Below are 22755 nucleotides of genomic sequence, written 5' to 3' on the forward strand. Positions count from 1 at the left end.
GAAGAATTAGAAAGTGTTCACACATGACCCAAGGAGAAGAAGAAGTAGTAGAATACACCAATGTGGTTACCCAGGATTCCCTTTGACGTGACACAGTTTGAAGAGAACATTCCCACGGAAGCCAGATTAGTGACGTAGAGGGAGGATGAAGGCGACGTCTGAGGTTCTGGGAATGTCGTGTGTTTTGATCAGGGTGCTGGTCGGAGGTGTGTATTTCCACTGTGAAAAACTCAGCAAAGGATATAGAAGTTTATGATACTTGTCTACCTATATGTTATACTTCAAATTAATTGTGCAACAGTTTTTAAGAGTTAGTATATTTCCTTCAGGTCTTATTTTTTTAAATGCTTAGATTTGCATGTTAGATGTAATAAAAATTACACTTTGCTTTCCTCATTTATTTTCTTACGTGTACTATTCCATGTTATTACATGGGCCTTATCGCCATTTCTGTTAACTGTTTTATAATATTCCACTGTGATAGACAGACCACAACTTTCTTTATCCTGCTTGTAGGGCTAGACGTATATGTGGCTCTTCATTGTGTCACGTTTATAAAGAACACCGGAACCAACATCTTTAAGTATAAAGGTTTTTCTACACTTAAGGGTATTCCCTGAGAATAGATTCTTAGATGAAATGAGATTAGATTGACTGTCTTTAAAGTCCAGATACACATTTATAAATTACCCCCAATGGTGCTGTCCTCATCAAACACTTGCCCACTGCTAAATTCAACAGTCACACGCAGAATTGGCATGTTTCCTAATATAGTATTTGCAAAATCTTTTTTCTTTGTATTAGCATAAAGTTGGAGAGCCATCTGACCAGCTCTAGTCTCTTGGCACCTCTTCTATTCTACACAATTTCTCAGTGATAATCATTGGGATTCTTGGGGGCGTCATACTTTCTTTAACCATCTCAGGCTTCAGATCATTGACCATTTAAACCAACGAGCAAAAATGGAAGCCAATGGATTTGAAGAACTTTGCTCTTTCTCCAAACATGAAAACAAAACAAAAACTAGTTTGCTAGCTTTTATAATCATTTTAAAGTTTTAACTCATTTGTGTCCTAAGGTTGTTTTTTGTGTGTGTGTGTGGTTTTTTTTTTTTTTTTTTGCATCACATTTAGAGAGCTCTACTTTATTTTTCTACCTTTTTCTCAGTCTTTTTTCCTTCTTTCCATCTTCTGAATATGTTCTTTGAAAAAAACCAAAAATCTTTTTCCTTGAAATATAGTATACTTCAAATATATGAACACTTCAAATGAAGACTTTATATGTTTGAACCGTAATGTGCCATTTTTAAAAATATTTCTGCAGTTCCCATTTTATGAACTAAAACAATTACTTACTTTAAAAAGGAATGCTTTTGGCATACAAAATAGAAAGAAAAGAAAACACTTGTTCCTAAGAACAAGTCATGTCAACCCAACCTTGTTTTTCTTAAGAAACTTCTTGGGCTGATAGATTAGGGAAATGCAATAGACAGAGTGTCATTACCTGAAGTGAATTTGACCCTATTCTCAAGCTATTTTTGTGGGAAAATACAACAGTAGCACCTGCGTATATAAGCAATTGAGGAGATGTGTAAGTATGTGTAAGTAGTTAGATAAACCAACCAAAGATTCTGATGAACAGAGATGAATGCCGGCGCGGAAGGAGGGTTCTAGTACCTACCACAGACCTCTGTCATTGCATTTTCCAGGTTACTACTTATATTCATTATCTGGGTGAAGTTCGAGAATAATTACATCCAAAAACTCGCAGGTGGTGAAGAATTATCATGACAGGCTGTAGTAATCGCATGAGTCAAAGAAGATGGAAGTCAATAGTGGTATATATGACTCTGTAGTTGGGTCCCAGAAATACAACCACATTTATATATGTAGAAGCGGGCAGATGTTTTTTTTTGATGGAAGGTTGATAACACGTTGATTATGATCAATGAAAACCTGGGATGTTGGCTATGTGAACAGTAAGTTCAGTATAAGAAAGGAAAATAGAAAATAATGACGATCTAAGTAATCATATATTGACAAGACCACATGGGGACTTTTGCTTAATGTTCTAGTCCCTTCTCATTAAGAGGGACAACTGGAGGGTATCCTAGGATGAGTAGCTAGGATGGTTCAAAGGCCTTGAATTCTTACCATATGAGGAATTGTTGAAGAATAAGAATGTTAGTGGACCTGAAAACCATCTTCCAATATCCATACATCTTTCCTACACAAGCAAGGGCAGACTGTCTGTGGTCCGAGGAACAGAATCAAGACCACTGGGGAGTCATACTTAGGCTTCATAGAAGTGATCATTTCTGGCATTCAAAGAAGTGCATAAAAACTCTGCTGTAGACATTACAATTTCTTCTCTACGTCTGAATGCCTGGAGGGCTCCATTTCTTCACGGGCTCCCACCCCATGTTAGGCATGGCCATATGACTGGTTTTAGCCAATGAAGCCTGAGTCAAAGCAAAAGTGTTGCTTCTCATACAGAGCATGGAAGTTTAGACTCTTCAGCACTCTTTTCTCCTGTCGCAGTAAACACTGACGACTTGTGTTAAAATGGAGACACCAACCTTGGTCTATGAGTGACTACAATGACGAGAGTGTCCCCAACGACCACACTACACCCGCCGCTCCCAGACCCAGCCACACACCTACATTAGACATGTAGTTTGGGTGGAAAATAAATCCTTGCTGTTTGTAATCACTGAAGTTCATAGGTTTTATTACCTTTACATAGCCTTTTCTATCCTAACGTAAGTACCTTCAAGATGCAACAGTTGCTCCTGAGTGAGCATTAGCAAGACAACCACTGGATTCTTGATACTCACACATATCGAATTCTTGGCCTTTGATTTTCATTGCTGCGCTACAAATTCAGACTACTGCAGGGAGCATAACTTAGTCATCTGGAATTTGCCACTTGTTCCTCCTGGGAGACGATCCTACAAAAATAGGCTAAGCTGAGTCTCTTCCCAAGCATACTCTTCTATAACTCGCCTGCACGCCCAGCAATGCCACAAACGTATGGATCCCGTCCACTTGGGGAAGAGCCAACAATAACTCGATAAGTTATTCACTTCACTCAGCAAAAATTCTATCGCCACCCAAACATACACATGCAACGTTATCCATGAAAACTGTGAGGTCCACTAGAGAGCTCAGGGCTAGAGTGACTTTTGAACATGAACTCTGCGATTTGATTCTTGCACATTCATATTGACGGGGCTATTGCCAAGGGTCTGTTTCAGTCCATATAGATGCATTGTTTACCTATAACAAAGTTTCCCCAGGATGCCTTTGGTACCATCTGCTAACCCAGGCAACTGACTGAAGCACACTGCATGCTAAAATGTAGCCATTTAGTGTTTTTGCTAAAGTCGTTCTGTGCTGGGCAGTATCTGATATGTTTATGAAGTGGTTCTGTCTGGGGAAGAAGCTTATGAAGTGATGGGAGCCAGGAAGTGAAAGGAACAAAGTATGTACCTAGCCTCAAAAGAAATGAAGAAATAGAATTAAAAGGTTGTTCTAATGGGGGGGGGGGAATGAAAAGGACAAGTTTAAAATTATAATTAAAAATACATAGCCATATGTATACACACACACACACACACACAAACATATATGTATGTATTTTTCTTTATATAACAAACCAAACCCACAACTAATTAACTGGAGCTTCACTTTTGTTGTTTACAGGAGACCAAAATCAACTGTGTTCGTCTGGCTACGAAAGGTACGTTGGCATGTTCTTGTCTGTCTTCAGCCAATCTTTAGCCATTTAAGTATTTCTCCCTCTAGCCGCACAGGGAGATTTAGGCCACAATGACTAAAAATTACAAGAATTGTTATTTTCATTGGAGTCATTTGCATCTAGGTGTTAATATATACCCAACTGTGTATATACTAATAACACAGTGCCTAAATCATGGCAAGAACTCAAAACATAGTAGTTGAATCAATGGATGGATGGATGGATGGATGGACGGACGGACGGGTGAAAGGATGGTTGGATGGCTGGGTGGACTGGTACATTAATCAGTGGTGAATATAAATTTACTCAAATTTTCTTCTGCTATATATTTTCATTGTATTTGGGTCTATGTTTATGTTGTTATTTTTTAAAGCACGTCTGTTAAATCTATCTTCTAGGTTTCATACTTTACGAAATTGATGCATGGCTTTTAAAAATGAGGTGATTAGTGTTGGTGCCTTTCATAACAAGAAAAGAAACACTGCTTTGTTTTGTAGTTGGCATTTCCAAACCTTATACCCAAAACTAAGGCAATATTGTTCAGGCTCATCACTTTTTGTTTTCCTAATTGTAATTGAATTGCCTGGCTCTGTCAATTGGTACATGTTTCTGTTTATTACTCTTTAAAAAAAAAATCAATGAATGGTTTGTTATCATTTAACCTATTACAAGGTTGAATGGTTAGAAATCAGGTTTATCTTTTTGTTATAGATTTGATATTTTCACAGCTATCCTTCCCAGATTGCCACACTAAAATCGGGCAATTCTATTTCTATTCCCTGCATTTATCGACAGCATACATAGTTCTATAGGTTGCTTCCACAGAGAAGACAATTATAAATATACGTATAAATATAGTCAAACAATGACCCAAGTATAAATATACATGTGTGAATATAATACACATGCACACACATACAGAGGAAAATTCACAATATATGGGGGAAGGGAAGAAAGATAGGGAGAGAGAGAGAGACAGAGACAGAGACAGAGGGAGAGAGAAGGGAGAAAAATATCTGTGGTTATTTGACAAAATATCCACCAAGATCTACCATTCATGACTTTTGTAACTTTGAACAAAATCAGATCGCTATGTAAGCAGAACAGGGAAAGTGCAGGAGAAAGAAGACAGAGAACTAGGGGCTCCCTGTGATAAGAACTCACCCTGATTTCACATAAGCCACGAGAGGTCGGCATGTCCCTAACTTGTTGCCTCTCAGGAACTCAGGCTACTGGACAGAAAGAGAGAAAATACTCTTTGTGAGGCCAGGAAAATGGCTGGCCTGCAAACAAAAGTGATACAAATCACAAACCAGCCTTGAAAGACTTTGCCATTGGAGAAAACAGATAATCTGGAAGGAAGAACAGCATCCACTGGACAGCACTGAAGCACTAGACAGCAAGCAGGGCGTCTGCAACATCCTACTTACGCAGGCAGCTGGGAGAGGGAAGGAAACTGACCGAAAACCTTCAGCGTCACGGTGCCCCTTGGCTCTCCTCTTGCTTTTGACCTCTAGACAAGGGAGGGGTGGGTGCAGTAGCTGTGCCTTCCGTGGGGTAGGTGGGATTCTAAGGACACCCTCTGAGACATAAGCCGCGCCTACAGAGTAGTTTGTTGGACCGGATTTCCTGAACTGAGACTTGGGAACATGTGACTGGACAAGCAGCCGGTACATCCAAGAACTTGGAGAGAGAATGTCTAAAACTGTACTGTCTTGGGAAGTGCAGGACGCACCGTACTCCCACCCCGAGCCATGCCTTGCTTCCTCAGACTTGCACTGCTGATCTGCAGGAGAATTGCAGTGGTCTTTAAAGAACTAGAGCAGAAGCGCTCCCTGCCTCTTCTTGGCATAAGGATTTCTCCTCTGGTTTGACCTTTGGGTCTCAGTCTTCCTTTAGTGGAGTATGCACACCTGTAAGGTGTGTGTGGGGAAAGGATAGGAGCACGTGAATGAGTATGTGCCCCGCTGGCCAAGCCCTGGCAGGGCTCGGAGGAGTCAGGAGTCAGAGGCGGATGCTAAGCAACCACATCCTCAGTTTCCGGTTCATTGAGAGCTGTCACTTCAGCCCAGAGAAGCACAGCTCTAGCAGCACTTGGGGATGGGGCAGAGGGCTGGGTCATGCAGAATGCCAGTCTGCGGGGAGTTCTCCCTGCTTCGCACCACATCCCCTAAGAGGGCACTCGGTGACTGCAGAGAAAAGGCAACGGGAAGGAAACCTGTGTTAGGTTAGTGTCTGGTCTGCACTACCCTTGGACCTTACCCTTGGACCATCCAGGACCGATCAAAGGCAAACTCCATCTAAATCCATGCACTGGCCATGAGGACTTCGTATCAAGAGTCGGAGGCCAGGAATCAATATTTGACCTCTCCCTTTCCTGAATCAAATTTCCTTCTCTGTTGATTTGCTGAAAATAGCATTCCTTTGCAGAGGAAACTATGACACGGGGAATCGCGCCGGCATCGAGTCTATGTAAAGTTCCGGGGGCAGATTCCATGAGCCATCTGTGTCCCTCCCAGTTGCTCCACTGCTCTGTCATTGCGACACCTTGCTCCCATGTCTGCCAGCGAGACGTGATCACATGTGCAGCTTGAGGCCAGGGCTCTGGTGATAAAACAACTTGCTGAGGTCCTGTCCCCAACCCCCATGACTCCAGGCAGTGTCTGTGGTCAGCTGTGTGAGTCCCGCAGACCTGGAGTGCTGCCCCTCGGCATGGGACAGCCTTCTGACCTGACCCCAAGCTCAGCGCATCTTCTGTTAGACACCACACCTGGCTCCAGGCTGGGACTCTAACCCTTGTCTGTCTACAGTGTCACTGTTAGTCACCCAAGCTCTAATGTAGTGCTGCCCAGTTTGGAGGGCTGCAAAGCAATGGACTTGTGTTTGTTTTCTGTGGCTGCTATACCAAAGTACCACCGATTGAGTGGCTTAAACAACAAAACTTCTTGTCTCACAGTTCTGGAGGCTGGGAGTCTGAGATCGAGGTGTCCGGCAGGGCTGGTTTCTTTGAGGGCTGTGAGGGAGGATCTGTCCCCACATCCTGCTGGTTTGCAGGCCATCTTTGGCTTTCCTGGGCTTGTAGAACTATCACCCCAATCTCTGCTTCATCATCACATAACATTCTCCACGTGCACATCTCTGCGTCCAGATTTATCCTTTTGATAAGAACATCAGTCACATTGGATTGGGACCCCCCTACTCCAGTATGACCTCATCCTAACTTACTAATTACCATGTTTCCCTGAAAATAAGACGTAGCCGGACAATCAGCTCTAATGCGTCTTTTGGAGCAAAAATTAACATATGACCCGGTCTTATATTATGTTAAATAAGACCCGGTCTTTTATAGTAAAATAAGACAGGGTCTTAGATTAATTTGGGCTCCAAAAGACACATTAGAGCTGATTGTCCGGCTAGGCCTTATTTTCGGGGAAACACGGTATATCTGCAAGGACCCTATTACCAAATCAGGTCACATGCTGAGGTCCTGGGGGTTAGGACTTCCTCTGAGTTGGGCCGAGGGGGCCCAGTTCACCCGTAACAGGACGCCCGCAGTTAGGGGCAGTACCCCTGCGGTTCCGACTAGAGCCTCTGACTGCTCGCCATTCCCCGTGTGGTCACAATAGCTCTTACGGGTGTGTAAGGCGCAGGGACCAGCCCCACCAGAGGGGGCCAGGAGGTGGGCTGCGGTCCAGACTTGGCTCTTGTTCCCTTCAGAAGCTGAGTGAGGTGTTCTCAAGCAGAGGAACTGCAGGTTCTGTCAAAGGAACAGAGGGCCGTCTCTGTACCCCACGTGCTGGGTCTGTGGTGGCAGGGCCCTTCTCAGGCCCTGCGTGTTGGCAGAGCATCACACGCGGACCCAATCACAGTTCTGTGGCCAGAGCCCGCTGCGCCTCCCCGGGCGGGTACCGGCACCGCCCTGTGAGAGGAGCTCTGAGGAGGAGTGGCTTGGCCTTAGACACTCATGTCCCAGTCACATTTTGCCACGGCAAGAAGATCCTGGCACACGGTTGGTACTCAAACAACAATGCCTGCTGAAGTGAGGAAACACATTTGGAGTGAGCAGCTCACCGCAGCAAGGCTCCGAGATCTCGAAGGTCTCACTTGGTCTTCGTGAAACTCAGAGGCACCCTGCTGAAAGAGATCTCCATCTCCCCATTTGTAGAACCTATTGGAACATACCAGCTGCCAGTGGTTTGCTGATAAACCTGCTCCTTGGAAAAGAAAAGCCCTTATTGGTCTTTTCCATCTCCAGGGCGTAAATATCCCTGCTACGTCCAGTAGTTAAACAACCGGCTGGCAAAAAAAGTCCCAAATGTTTAACCACTGGCTGTAGCTGGTGCAAGTCAGCTGCAGGACACTGAAATCTCTCCTTTCCTACCCCCCACGCACCCCAGTCTGAGGATCAAATTATATCGCAAACATAGAAGTGTTTTATTTCCTACAAAATGTTTTGGAAAAAAATTATTGTCGGTGACTGTTATTTCCTCCATGTGATCAGCTCACTCACTGAGCGTGTATGAGCCGGGCGTCTTGGACAGAACTGGGGGTTTCGTGGTGACCCCGCAGGCAGGGTTCCTGTCCTCAAGAAGCTCACAGCCTAGTGTGGACACAGACTTCCTGTGCAGGATTTTCACAGATAGTGGTGGAGTCGTGATGGTGAGCGGTGCTTCCAAAAAGAAGTGCAATATGCTGAATGGGGACTGAAGGAGCAAGGGTGCCCAAGCCCCAGGTGATGGTGGCGTGTGTGTTCCTGGGTCAGCATCCAGGGCCCGGCTCCCCTGGGACTCGTGCAGCACAGAAGACTTTGTGCCGCCCTGTCCCATCGCCATCCCTTCTCCACTACCACTAGGGATTGCGTGGTACCCAGGGCAAGTGTGGGATGTGAGACGCTAGCGACTCAGGACTTCAAACTGGGAGAGAAGCCACAGGGCGGTTCAGGCCCCACGCAGAGAACTAAGTCTCCTGTGTTTACAGAGGATCTGGCAGGTGGATCCACATAGCACTAGGGGGCGATGTTTCTTTCTAGAGCCCAGGTAGAGCCTCCACTAGAAGGCGGGCCTTAGGGGACTGGGGGATGGGAGTTTGGTGTTTGCTAGAAGGAGAGTTAATCTAGGATCCTCATCCCAAAAGCCTTGAGGGCAGTCTTTCTTATTGATGGGAGCTGTGGTCACTGACCCAGACTCACATTCTTCTTTACCTTGTTCCTCAGCCAGAGCTCCACTGTTATTAGCTTGGACTGGAGATTTAGAGGAATCAGAACGTGAGTGCAACCATTGTGGGGGAGTGGGGTTTATCAAAGGGCAGATGAAGAGGCATGGCAGCTGTTTTAGGACAGACCCACCACAGCAGAGCCACAGGCAGGGACTTGGTGCGTGTGCTGTGTTGAGGGAAGGCTCCCGGAAGCAATCTGTATGCAGACGAGGGAAGTGGGATGGGGAATGAGAAGATGCTGAGCAAGAATCTATTCTCAGGTGAAGTCAAACCCAGGCTAGATCCAGGATAGAATGTCACTTTCTCCAGCGTTGTTTTGCTTTGAGACAGGAAGATCGGGGTTTCTACCTCTTCCCCCATGACAGTCAGTCCTAGGCACTTCCCCAGGCCCCTACCCTGGATCTCTTGGGGGAAATGGCCCCCTTGAGCCTTGCACAAGCTCTAGGGAAAGTCTCAGGTATAAGCCCTCAGCCTCCACACGCACAGCAACTGGGGGATGGCACACCAACCTGAAAGGGGGATCTGGGAGTGGTACCAAAAGCATACACCGCAGGGCTTTATTATATAGAAGATGTATTTCATCACCTGGTGGAGATATAGCAAAGAGCTAATGGGATTGCCTCGAATTCAAGAGCTAAAAAGAAAAATTTTAAAGCCCTTTGCTTGGCGCACTCTAGCTCTGGGAACCCGCCCAGAGCTATAGAGAGAAAAGTGCAGACAATGGGTAAACAAACATTAAGTTTTGGTTTGGAAACAGAAAACTATTATTCCGACTTTGAAGGGAGGGCAGTAGAAAGTCAGGGAGCAAAAAATAAATCAATTTTAAAAGTAGGTTTTGTTCTTGTGGTTAAAACAGGAACTGTGAGAAAAGGCATGCATTTAGATCCGTTAAATAATATTGACATTTGGAAGAAGTAGCATGGACTCAATTTAGGGACCGGATTGAAGATGTAAGCTGAACATGCTCCAAAGTGACCTCTGGGGAAACGGATCATGTGAAAATTTAGACTTCCCCGATGCTGAAGTTCAAGTGGAAGATAAAAGAACCTTTCCCGTGGCAGATGATCACCCCATCTAGTGGAAGGTGCCCCAGGCTGCAGCCGCTGAAGGAGGTACCCAGCTATCTCAGTTCATGCTCTCTGGCTGGGACACAGCAGGCCAAGGGGAAAATGGTTTCTGGTCTAGAGGCGCAGCTCTAGAACCATACTGGTCAGCTCCTCTTCCGGAAACGAAGACCCAGTTCCATCCAAGTCCCTTTACCCACTACTCTCCTGTCTAATTCTTCTCCCTGCCTCCCTCCACACACCTGTCCATTCACTTTGCTACTTTTCCTTACCCACAGGCCCTACTTCCGCAGCAGTTGCCTACATGGTCTGGCTATGTCCCACCCTCCAGCCTTATCCGGGCTTTATCCTCGTATTCACCAGACTCCAGCACACTGGGCTTCGTTCAGTTCTTCCAGACACATCAAGCTCCTTCCAACCTCAGGCACTTGGCTCTTCCTGTCTCCTCTGCCTGAAAGTATCTGGCCACCATCTGTATCTGCTTAACAGATACATATCTTTCAAACTGTAGCCTAAATTCCGCTTCTTCTTAAACACCATCCTGACCTCCAGTCTAATATATATCCCCAACATTCTCCACTCTCATTATACCCTGTAGTTTTTTTTCGTAGCGTTCACTGTGACCCGAATATACGGGGGGGGGGGTGCTCAAAAAACGTATACAAGTGGATACTTTGGTCAATGCTGCTCAAGCAGTAGTTCGCCGTAATCAGAAGTGTCTGGACACTGATGGTAACCACTCTGAGCACCTCTTGTAATTGCAGAAGTCAAACGTGACTTGTATTCATCTTTTGTTATTGGTATAAATTGAGTATTACAATTATAATACAGTTTTCCTTTCTTAATTTATGTATACATTTTTTGGCACCCTATGTATGTATGTTTTTATTTGCTTACGTATTTAATATCTGTCTTCTAACTAGATTCTAAGTGAAATAAGTGAAAGGGTTGTGCCTATTTTGAGCACTGCTGTGTCCCCAGATCCTAGCGCACTTTGGTGCTTGATAAAATATGTTGAATGAACAAATGGGTAAATGAATTAATGGTTCAATTGATTAATCAGTCAATGGATAGATGGATGGCTAACATGTCATTCTTCCATGGTTTCATTGTTTTCAGACATAAGCTACTTGTCAGAACATTCTCTTGGAAGACAGGAGTGAAAGGGATAGAGGTGGGGATTCACCACGTGACCTACAATCCCCCAATAACGAAAAGGCCAGCCAGGCTCTGCTTGAGTACCTGCTGTGACAGGGACCTCACTCTTCCCCCAGGGAGTGCCTTGGGCCATTGGACAGTTCAGTCAGAGGGAGCCTCAATATATGAGTCCAGATTGGCTCCCTAGTATTTCTGCCATTGTCTTTGAGGTCACATAGGTCCTGCCTGCCTTTTCTCCTTCCAGAAAATAAAATCTGCTTCCTCTGACTTACTCCCCCTACTCCAGGTAGAGTCAAGCAGGTACTTGCTTATCTGTTCTCTTCCCTTTGGAGCCCTCTCTGGGCGCCAGCAAGCAGCAGCAGTCCCATTTCTGGTGCCAGCCTTCTAGGGGACGCAGCTGGCCCCGCAGACTCCCACTGGGTGCACCCAAGTGGCAGTTAGAAAAATCAGCTTTGATTTGATTTGCAAACTGAGCGGAGTCATTGAAACAAAATAAATCCAGAAACCCGTAAAGCCATTTGCAGTTACTTTGCAGAAGACAGCCACAGTTTTAATCTAGTAAACGCTCTCTAACGATCCCATTCAAACAACCTCTCAGAGTCAGTGCTGAAAGCTGAACTCCAGAATAATGAAGCATGAGATAAGCGGCCATTGTCACCAATAGTTCTGTGCTGCCCGGTGGTCATGACGGACTGAAACTATTGTCCCAGCAGCAACAGGCAAGAGGCGTGGGTGATGGTCTTTTTGTAAACGTGGCGTCTTTTTATAATGGGTAAGCCTGAGGTAGAGCATTGCATCTAGCATTTTCTCTCCTCTCTCCATAATGATTTTTCACCCCTGCAGGGACTGGCAGGGATAGTAAATAGCCATTCCCTCTGTGAGGTGCCCTCATTTTGCAGATGCGAAGACTGGGTGTCCAAGGTTTCCTTATCCACAAGAATAATATGCCACGGGTGGTTTGAGAAGCCAGGACAGATACAGGAATTGTGTGCTATCAGGTAGGAAATGTCCATTGTCTGCCCTGCCCTCCCCCATTGATCTAATGCTATATGGAAAGTTCTGTTATATAAAGTTTCCTTGAGTGGTCACATGGAATAGTGGGGAATCAGAGACACCGGGACTAAAATCCCACATGCAAAACTTAACTGATTGACCTTGGAAAAGTCACGGCCTCTGATCTATCACTTCCCTTGTAAGCCTGAGATCTTGAGTTGTTTCTCCTGATTGTTTGAGATAATGCACGTGAAATGTCAAGAACATAATAGATGATAAACAACTTGAGCTTCCTTCCTTCCTTCCTTCTTTCCTTCCTTCCTTCCTTCCTTCTTTCTTTCCTTCCTTTCTTCCTTCCTTCTCTGATATGAGACCTGACCATGGTCTAAGAGCACACGTACTCTCTCTGCTGTTCTCTACGGAAGAAAGCCAAAGCCTGGACTCTGGTTACTTCTCATCAGGCATTTCTCAAGCAGACTCATTCTAGATTCAAAGTGTAGAAACTGAGAGGGGACAGGAAAAATGCTGGCCTCAGCTTTCAGCATTTAACCTTTTTCATCTCTAACTTGTGTTTAGATGAGATCCTACAGAGCAATAATGTATTTTTATTGACTGAGTAAATAGGATTTTGTTCATCCACTTGCTAGCAGTTGACTATGGCACTTTTCCTTTTCTTATCATCTGCCCAGCAATTTGGGGATGGACCCAGGACCACAGGATGCCCGAATCTTGCCATAGCAGCTGGAGTAGGAGCAGACTATAGTGAGCCAGTCTACTGGAAAACTCTTAGTTGTTGTTCAGCCCTCAGAAATCCTGCCAGAATTTCAGAGGAGGAAGCCCAGGGTGTATGTTTGAGAATTTAGGGGAGGGTAGTGCTATTACTCCTTAGCCAAGCCCAAGGAGATGAATTTTCTATGCTGGGGGTTCTCTGAATTATACTTGAGTGTAACAAGATCTCCTTGGCCCATGACCCCATTTGTTCTCACCCAACGGTGAGAGCAATTTTAGGACCAGTTATTGGTCCTAAAATGCCAGTGTAATACTATGGATTCTCCTGAAGATGTTGTGACAAGATGGAAGAAGAGGATTAACCATAAGCAGACGATAAAATAACCTACACATTTAACTACTCCAATGCTTTAATATTTGTATTGCTACAAAGCTCATACATCACTCTAGTCTACGTATATCCTTCCTCCACCCCCGACTCTGTAGATTTGCTCAAACGGCTACCCTCCCCCGGCACATACATACACCTTTTGTACGCTCCGCTCAGGAAGACAAAGCTGGTGTGATAGAGTCCAGGAAAACAGAAGCCAAGATCAATTATTTTCCTTCAAGCATGTCCCTGGGGAGTCCCAATTCATCCCGGTAAACTAGAAATAAGAATTATCTGCTCACAACCTGAGACACCTGAGTTGACGTTAGCGCAAATATTTTGTTCCAAAACAGTTACATCTAACAAAAGGAATAGGAGACCTTTTTAAATCAGGGGTCAAGAAAGGAGAAAAATTGGGGGAGGCTGGAGGCAAGCGTTACAAATGAAGAGCATAAAGCTGCATTTGAGCTTTCATTGATGGAGTTTCAATGTTGTATTGAAGTTGGGGAAGAAAGGGGGTTAGCAAATATCAGCCGCTTAATGCCAGTGCCAGGGCTGTGTATGTCGACATGAGTTTACAGTAGGATGATAGAAGTAAAGCCTGGCACATATTATGCACTAAATAAATAGTGGTCATCATTATTACCCTTACTCAAAAAAATGAAGCAGTGTAGGCTGAGAAGGGTTAAATAAAGCGTTCAGGTTCCCTCAGAATTATAGCTCAGATCTAATTCCAAAGCTCACGGCATTTCCATGGCACCATTTTGAATCTTGCCAATATCATAGACTGAGTGAGATTCTATTGGCCGCTATGACGGTCCCTTGTCTTCTATTTGTTAACTGCTTCCTATGACTCTTTTCCAGTAATCGTTGATAATAGAATCTGTAGGGTGTATGGCTTCTTGGCCTGTCTTCAGTGTTGTCCAGCTAAGTCCTGGCATCTGGAGCAGAAACCTCAAGGAGCCCTCAGCTTCCTTCCCTTCCACAACATATTGAAGCTAATAAACCAAGAAATTAGATTGTGTTCAAGGTTATCTGCTCCACTGCCATCTTTAGCCCATCAGCATCTCTGTATATTTAACATGCATTGCTTTAGAAGGGAAAAAAATCAGAAAGGAAGTCTGAGGTACTCAGCATACCTCCTTTTTCTTTGCATGGTCCCAATGTTTTCATTAATGGCTGACATATGTACATATGAACAGTGCCTGGAAACTGTGAAGAGAGAAGGGTCATGAATCCTCCAGTGGGAAAAAAAAACACACAAAAACATATGGTGGGGGGACCAGATTATAGGGGAGATAACAAGATACCTCCACCTTTTCTCCCATTGGATTAGTCAGGATAGGCTAGGCTTTGCTGCAACGACAAATTAATATCCAAATCTCAGTAGTTTAATGCCACAAAGATGTAGTTGTTGTTATGCCATCTAGAATAGATGTGGCCTCACAAAACCTCACAGCAGGGGAAGGGGAAGTATGGAGGTGGTAACCTGGAAGTTAAATACCTCATGTCGCAATGACTCATGTCAGTTACACTTACACGGCCTTGATGAGACTCAGACTCTTCCATATGCCTAAGAAGAAGAGATGGGCCAGGAACTGGTAAACAGTAGTCATCTCTCATGTGAAATATATGAGTACTTTTCCTATTTCTACTTCTCTTTGTGTCCTGTGAGACCTGTGATCCATCACTTACCTTGTGCTTCTCCCTCCACTATGAAAACCCATCCCAGCACCTGTCCAGCTACACCTCTGTTCATACCCCTCTTAGCTGAGCATTCCTGCCAAGCAGGGTTGTAGCCCTCGATTGATGGTGGGTAGGATCATCAGGGCCTGCCAATTGAACTGAGGCTTTAATTGTTTTCTATTTCATCTTTAGAAGAATTTCATGAGATACTTATTATTAGCCCCATTGTATAGGTAGAGAAATTAAAATTCAAAAATGGATGTAATTTTCCAAGTGGCACAGCTAGTAGGTAAAAAATAGTAAATCAGAATTCCATCTATTTAGTTAGTTTCCAATAAATATTTATTGAGCGCCACTTAGTATTGCTCTGCAGTCCCTTGATGAAGAACTTCATTTTTGGATGTGGGCGCTCTCTGATGCTAGGTTGGAAAAGGTACTTAATTCTGTGTCTCAGTTTCCCCAACTATAAAACGATGACAATAACACCACTGCCTACATGGAGCTAATGTAAGAGTTTAATGAACTAGTGCATATATAAACTGTTTAGTGCAATGCCTGGCTTATAATAAGCACTCAACAAGTAGTAGGTAGTGAGAGAGCAACAAACATATAAATTATATCACTACAATACAATTCCGTCTATGATCCTCAAGGTAAATTACCATATTGAACAAGGTTGGAGAATAAAGCAGGGACAGCTTCTGAGCTGAGGAAGCAGCCTGTGCAAACCACTGGAGGCAAGACAACATGCCGCTGGACGTGAATGGGGCAAGGCAAGGAACAATGGCTGGACTGCCAATGGGACCAAAGGCGTAATCAAGCAAGGCCAGGACACCAGGGATTCTGCGTAGCCCCGTGGCATATATGTGAACATTGTCCTGAGGTGGTGGGACCCCTTAGAGGTGCTTAAGCAGACTGCCTTTGTCAAGAGGGCCCCCCTGCTTACAGCTTAGAAAATGATCAGAGCAGGGGTTCTAGAAAGACAAGGCTGGGAGGGCAGGTAGGATGCTGTTGGAACGAGCCAGGTGGAAACCTGTGCGTCATCTCTCCTCTCCAGCCTCCTCTTTCCTTTTCTGACATGCAAGGCCAACAGTTCTTGTTTTGCCGACCTGAAAAGGTTACGGGGAAAATCAATAAAAATCGCCACTTAGAATGAGGGTTGCAAACTTTTCTGTAAAGGACCACATAGTAAATATTTTTCAGCTTCGCAGACCATATGGTCTCTCTCAAAACGACTCAACTTCGTGCTTACAGCACAAAAGCAGCCATAGATAATACATATAAAATGAGCATAGTTGTGTTCTGATACAATTTATTTATGGACACTGAAATTTGAATTTTATATCATTTTCCTGTGTCACAAAATATCACTCTTCTCCCCACCCCCACCCCCCAACCATCTAAAAATGTAAAAACCATTCTTAGCTCATGGCCACAGAGAAAACAGTGAGTGGGAGGCCGGATTTGTCCCAAAAGCTGACCTCTCACTGAGAATGTGCTTTGAAAATGGCAACATTCCCCACCTTTAAGGAAGGAGTATTACGATTAGTGTTGACCAAAATTTATTGTTGGTTAAACTTCATAGCATTTCACGGCTCTTGGTCAAGATTGTCATGTATGTAAATTTTTGTAATTCCGTATGTCCTGTTTACTAGTTGGTCTGGAATGCCCTACCTCTCTCTCCGTTTTACAGAAGAACTTTATGCAGTTTGGTTGATGAATCATTAGAGAAACAAGCAGTCTTTTACCAGCATAGGACACCTTCCCGCCCTCTGTATCATTTTCTTTAGAGAGGGAAGTGGTGGGTTTGAAAAGGCAGGAATATTATTCAGACAAACCAAACGGGCAGAGGCAGGGTTTGAATCCTGCCTCTGCCACTTACTAGTTCAATGACCTTGAGTAAGTCATGTGAATTCTCTAACTCATCACTTCTTCATTTGTTCATTCATTTCTTCAACAAATATTCACTGAGTACCTACAACGTACAAGACCACAGCGGCACACTAGGAAATGAGACTCTAGTCTGCCTTCAAGATTACAGAATTGAGGGGCAGGCAGAAACGTGTAATATGGTGAGGTTATTTATTTCTGTGAGAGGGGTGTTATGGGAAGACAGACAAGGGCCATCTGTCCCTCACATGGTGAGACACTAAAGACTCCCTAGAGAGAAGGTGTTCTAAGCTGACATCTGAAGAGTGAGCAGTCAGTTGTTGGCCTGGTAAAGATGCAGGCACGGGGGCGGGGGTGGGGGGTGTTCCACACAAAGGGACAAGTCTAGGTCAGGCCTGCAGACAAGAAGGGAGGGGGACTGTTGATGATGAAAAGGAGTCTATTGTGCCTGGGGAACAACCCAGCGTGGCTGTGGGGGTGAAGAGAAGATGAAGGAGCAGGCAGAAGGCTCATCCTCGAGGGCCTGTGAGCTGGGTCAAGGGGTTTGACGTTTAGATTGAGAACAACGGGGCCACTCACGCAATTCAGCTGAAAGGTGGAGAGTAGGTTTAAGGGGAGCAAGACTGGAGGCGGGAAGACCAGCTGGGGGCTGTTTCAATCATCCAAGGGCAACATGACGGTTGCTTGAACTAAATGGAAATGAAACTGGAGAGAATGGGGACGCTACACGGGTTTTTCTGGAGTGGAACTGATATGGCATGCTGAGTGATTAGAAGTGCGAGTTCAGTAAAAAAGAATGACTCCAGGTTTCTAACCTGAGCCGCTGCTTGGGTGGTAGGCACTGGTTACCAAAAAAGGAAAATGTGGTAGGGAAGACGTTTGGGTGGAAAGATGATGGTTCATTTATAATAATACTGACCTTTCTGGGTTATTGTGTGACTTAGAAACATTGTACGTGAGGTACCTGGCAGAGTACCTGGCATGTCGTGGGTGCTTGATAAAGGGTGACTCTTTGTTTCATTTTTAGAAATCTGTTTCAGGCCCTGTTTTGTTCGAACATTATGTTCTTTTGCTGTTTAGCGTGAGCTCTTCAGAGCCACAAGAATTGCAGTTTTGTTCACCATACCGCACGTTTTCATGTGTGTTTCTTTCTCTCCTTCTCTTCTGCATGCTGCCTGGGGACTGGCTTCCTTGTGGTCAGCACCAATGGGCAGCGCCCAGGTGACCCTGGGGACTCCACTCTGCTTCCTCACCACAGGTGATCACCAGAGCCCAGGGCGGGTGGGAGGGGAGTGAGAGTGACCTGCGCTCAGCAGGTCCTCCAGGCCAGGTGCACCATAGAGGAACTGGCAGCCCCTCTACCCCACCCACCCATCCAGCTATCCATCCATCCATCCATCCATCCATCCATCCATCCATCCATTCATCCATCCATCCACCCACCCACCTATACATTCACCCAGCCATCCCGCCATCCATTCATCTATCCAGTCATCCATTTTACTAATGCTTACAGAGTACCTACTATGTGCCAGGCACTGTTCTGAGGGATACAATGATGAGCCAAAGAAGACATGTTGCTATGCTTTCTGGGAGGGAAAAGAGCCATTAGTCAAAAAACTACACAAATAAATGTACAACTGCCACTGTGAGTGGTGCTACAAAGGAGAGGTGTGTGGAGTTCAAAATAAACAAACACACCTGGAACTAAACAAGTGCTTCCCAGGACAAGTTACAACTGAGCTGTGATCTAAGGTTGGGGAAAAAGTTGACCTAGAAAGTCTGTGCTTAAAAAAATGAGTAAATCCAGCTATGATCCGAGGTCTACCATTAGTCCCGGACAAGTCCTTCAAATGTGATGATCCCTGCTTCTCTTATCTCTTAAGTAGGAATAATAATAGCTATCCCTTACCATTTGCTTATATACTCTGCACATGCAGAGTCTTCTGGAGTTGTATTCTGAGACAAAACAAGGTAAAGGACATAAAAAAGGCTGGTATGGGAGTGCCCAGTCTAGAGTGGGTATCTCTTTGAAGAAACTACCAGCCACTTCTCTCAAATACCTTGTAGTTTAATCTCATTTCACATACCGTGTTTCCCCGAAAATAAGACCTAGCCAGACCATCAACTCTAATTCGTCATTTGGAGCAAAAATTAATATAAGATCCAGTCTTATTTTACTATAAGACCAGGTATATAATATAATATAATATAATATAATATAATATAATATAATATAATATAATATAATATAATATAATATAATATAATATAATGCTGGGTCTCATATTAATTTTTCCTCCAAAAGACGCATTAGAGCTGATGGGCCGGCTAGGTCTTATTTTTGAGGAAACAGGGTAAACATCTGACACTCTTCAAAGAATGGGATTCAGAGCCCATCTGTGGCAGAGATTGAAGCCCATCAAGGACCCCTTGAGACAAAAGAGACCCTGCTGACCTAGAATTCTCTACTGGAGGGGCCCTTTCTGGTCAGTGGGAAGTAACTTGGAGATTTCAAATATTTGGCTGTCACCTCTCTCAAAGTTGTTGCTTAGACAATGTCCTGCTCTCTACCACTCCTTGGCTGGTCAGTTTATTATGACGAGAAAGGGTTTGCCTCAGGCAGGGATGGCATGAGTCCAGCCGTCTGATACCCTCACAGTCCACTTCTGTCCACCCCCTTTCCCACAGCATTGCTGTGAGTGAATGTCTTAGGCTGGCTTCCCTGGACATACCGTCTGAGATGGGGACTCTTGTGTGAATTTTTCGTTGAGGCGTATTCTCAGAAGGAAGACAGTGAGGGGAGCAGAATAAGGCAGCGGAGGAATCTGAAGGAGGATGTGGAGACCTGTGTCAGCTGAGCCCACAGGGGCCTCTGGAGTATGGATTATATGAGATGTGATCAAACAGTACAGTGAATGTGTAAATAAAAAAAATTATTACAGTAAAAGGCACATTACCATTAATCCCCCTCAAACTACTCCTCATTTCGAACACACTTATCCCATCATTCTTGCCACTTTCTGAAGCCGGTCTGGAAGTCCTCTTTCGTGAGTGTCTTTAGTTACTCTGTTGTGGCGGCTTCCATGTCCTGAATCATTTTGACTTTGGGGAAGAGCCAGAAGTCGCATGGTACCAGATCTGGTGAATACGGTGGATGAGGACACACCATAATGTTTTTGTTTGACAGAAATTGTCGTATACCAGAAGTGACACAGAGCATAGATGATCATTTACGGCACACTTTAAAACACACCTGCTCTCAACCGTAGCTCACACCCACTGACTGCACTGAACAAGTGGAAACTTGTCACACACTGTTACTAAGGTTGGACACACCGCTTTCCATATTGAAGATCCCTGCCTTTTCATTGGATGGTACTCTGCAACAGCATTCACTGTACTTCTTTTTATCACACCTCATATGGCAGAGTTGTTCCCCCTCAGAGGCAAGGGGGCTAGCATTTGTGCCACTGTGTTAGTTAGTTATTGGCTATAGGCTGCCATGGGAGTACATACCTTCCTGGAAAGGCGACTCCCCTCTGCCTGATGGCACTTCTGCGGGAAAAGAGGTACCTGTGAGCTGATAGCAGCCAGCACCCACAGCAGCTGGAGAGTAGGTGCATCAGCCCAGTAAAGGAGATCTGGGCACAGCCCCAACGGTATTCACTACAGACAAGTTTTGTCCCTGCCATCGATCCCCATAACCCAATGTGTCACATACCTACACCTCAGGAATGTCATGTTAGTCACTCCCTAGTTATAGGACCTTAAGCAAGTTGCATGGCCTTATTTCACCTTCCCAACTAGTTTTCACACTTACTTCAGAGTCATATTGAAGGATGCATTAGGTACTCAGAGTTGATGGTGCATCATATCACCAACTTACTCTCAAATAGTCAAGGGGGAATAAAAAGATTACATTGGGTAGGTGACCCTAGAGTGTCCTGCTCAGTAGCAGCACATAGTAGGCCTTCACCAAATGCCAGCCCCCTACCTCACACTATCACAGGACCACCAGTCTCTTCCTCACCCCAAGGGACACAGGAGTTGCAGAGGGGTGCATGGTGACAGTGGCAGGGAAGTGACTCCACCATTGTGCTCACACCCAATTTATTGAGAAGCATTGCTTCTCCCGGAGTCTTCCTGCTGGGCCGTTGTTCTCTGGGCTCCATTCAAGTGGAGCAGCCGGATAACATTTTCTTTAAATAGAGCCAATCCCATATCAGGCACATTTGATCTTACGTCTTGCCTTCTAAGGCGTCTGAATGTTCCTCCCCTGACAGGTTTATTTCACTGTGTCCCATTTATTTCCGCACGTTCCTCAGCCTCGTTTGATGGGTGAGGTGCCTGCGAGTGTTTCTCTTGGAGCAGGCCGTCCCTTTCCGAGTGTGTTTTGTTAACACTCATCCCCTGGTGGCCATAATGGCTGGCGTAAATTATAACTGCCCAGATCTGAGGGATGGCGATATTAGACTGTAAGCGCGAGCAGCCTCTTTTCGTATCAGCCCCAACTCGGAGAACGGTAGAACCACGTTATAGAGCAGGGACAGGCTGACATTCGGAGTGAGTTGAGGCTGAGTGCCACTCTCAGCTCTGCCCCTTTCTGGCCTGTTGATCCTGGTCACGTTATGTCTCTTGGCTTCTCTCTCTTCATCTGGGGAAGTGGGATGATAATACCCAGAGCCGCAGGTAGCCGTGAGAACTCAGTGTGATAACAGCTTTAACTTCTTTGTTCAGCTAACCTCCAACTAGCTCTTCAGATCTCTGACTTACTGACCTGTCCTTCAAGAAATTCATGCCCTAGGGCCTGGTTTCTCAACCTCAGCTCTAGTGACATTTGGGGACAGCTAATTCTTGGGGGCGGGGGGAAGGGCTGTCCTGTACCTTGTAGGATGCTTAGCAGCGTCCCTAGCCTCTACCTATTAGATGCCAGAAGTGCTTCATCCCCCAATTGACACAACCAAATATATCTCCAGACATGTCCAAATGTCCCCTGCGGGACAAAAGCACCCATTCTTGAAAACCAGAGCTGCACTGTTCTGGAAGTTTTGCGTGCATCCATCTACAACTCCTGTTCAGTAGCAATAGAATTTCAGCTGTGTATGTCATTTTAAATTTTTTGAGTCACATTCAAAAAGTAAAAAGTAACAGGTGAGATTAATTGTAATATATTTTATTTAACCCAATGTATATAAGATACTATCATTATAGCATGTAATCACTTTTTTCAAATTACTAATGAAAGATATTTTACACTCTCTTTTTGCACTAAGTTTTTGAAATCTGGTATGACTTTTCCATGTACAGCACTTCTCAATTCACATGCTAAATTTTAAACAGTTACAATGAAATATAATCCTCAAAAGATAAACACTGTGTTTATCAAGTAAACATACTTTACACGGCTTCAGTTTTTAAATTTACATTAGTTGAAATCAAATAAACTTTAAAATTCAGCTCCTCAGTCACACATTTCAGCCTCTCAGGAACTAAGTGTGGCTTAGTGCAGATCAGAGGTGAAAAAAAAAAAATGTCTTGCCCATCTCTGTGCCTAATTAGTGAACAGAAGTGTACATGCACAGAGTAGAGACTCAGTAAATGTCTCGTTCCCTTTGTTCCCTTTTGTCTCTGCTCCCACGGGACATTTGACAATATCTGGAAATGTATTTTGTTGTCACAAGCGGGTGTGAGGGGTTACTAGCATCTAGTGGGTCCAGGCCAGGGATGCTTCCATTGAAAAAATAAGGTGAAACCACTTATGGCCAGGGTTGGGTGTTTTTCTATAGTGGGTTGACTTGAGACTGCAGAGGACAAATGACTAGTTATTTAACATTTCACCTGAAGGACTCTGTCCAACCCCAGACCCACCACCACAGAGAGAGCGCCGCT

The 22755-nt window shown here is 44.6% G+C and overlaps 1 protein-coding gene across 10 annotated transcripts in view; it reads left to right on the forward strand.

The window, feature by feature from the left end:
• Positions 1–22755, forward strand: part of PTPRT (protein tyrosine phosphatase receptor type T) — a 945146-nt gene that overhangs the window by 759260 nt on the left and 163131 nt on the right. For 5 of the 10 annotated variants that reach the window (XM_033094902.1, XM_033094898.1, XM_033094899.1 and 2 more), the window contains exons 13-14: positions 3705–3741; positions 18065–18121. In XM_033094902.1, coding sequence (XP_032950793.1) covers positions 3705–3741; positions 18065–18121 — 94 coding nt within the window. The remainder of the gene's footprint in view (positions 1–3704; positions 3742–18064; positions 18122–22755) is intronic. The other 5 variants (XM_033094905.1, XM_033094901.1, XM_033094906.1 and 2 more) reach the window with 1 other exon arrangement.

Source organism: Rhinolophus ferrumequinum, chromosome 23 (assembly GCF_004115265.2).
Source record: "Rhinolophus ferrumequinum isolate MPI-CBG mRhiFer1 chromosome 23, mRhiFer1_v1.p, whole genome shotgun sequence".
Classification (NCBI taxonomy): Eukaryota; Metazoa; Chordata; class Mammalia; order Chiroptera; family Rhinolophidae; genus Rhinolophus; species Rhinolophus ferrumequinum.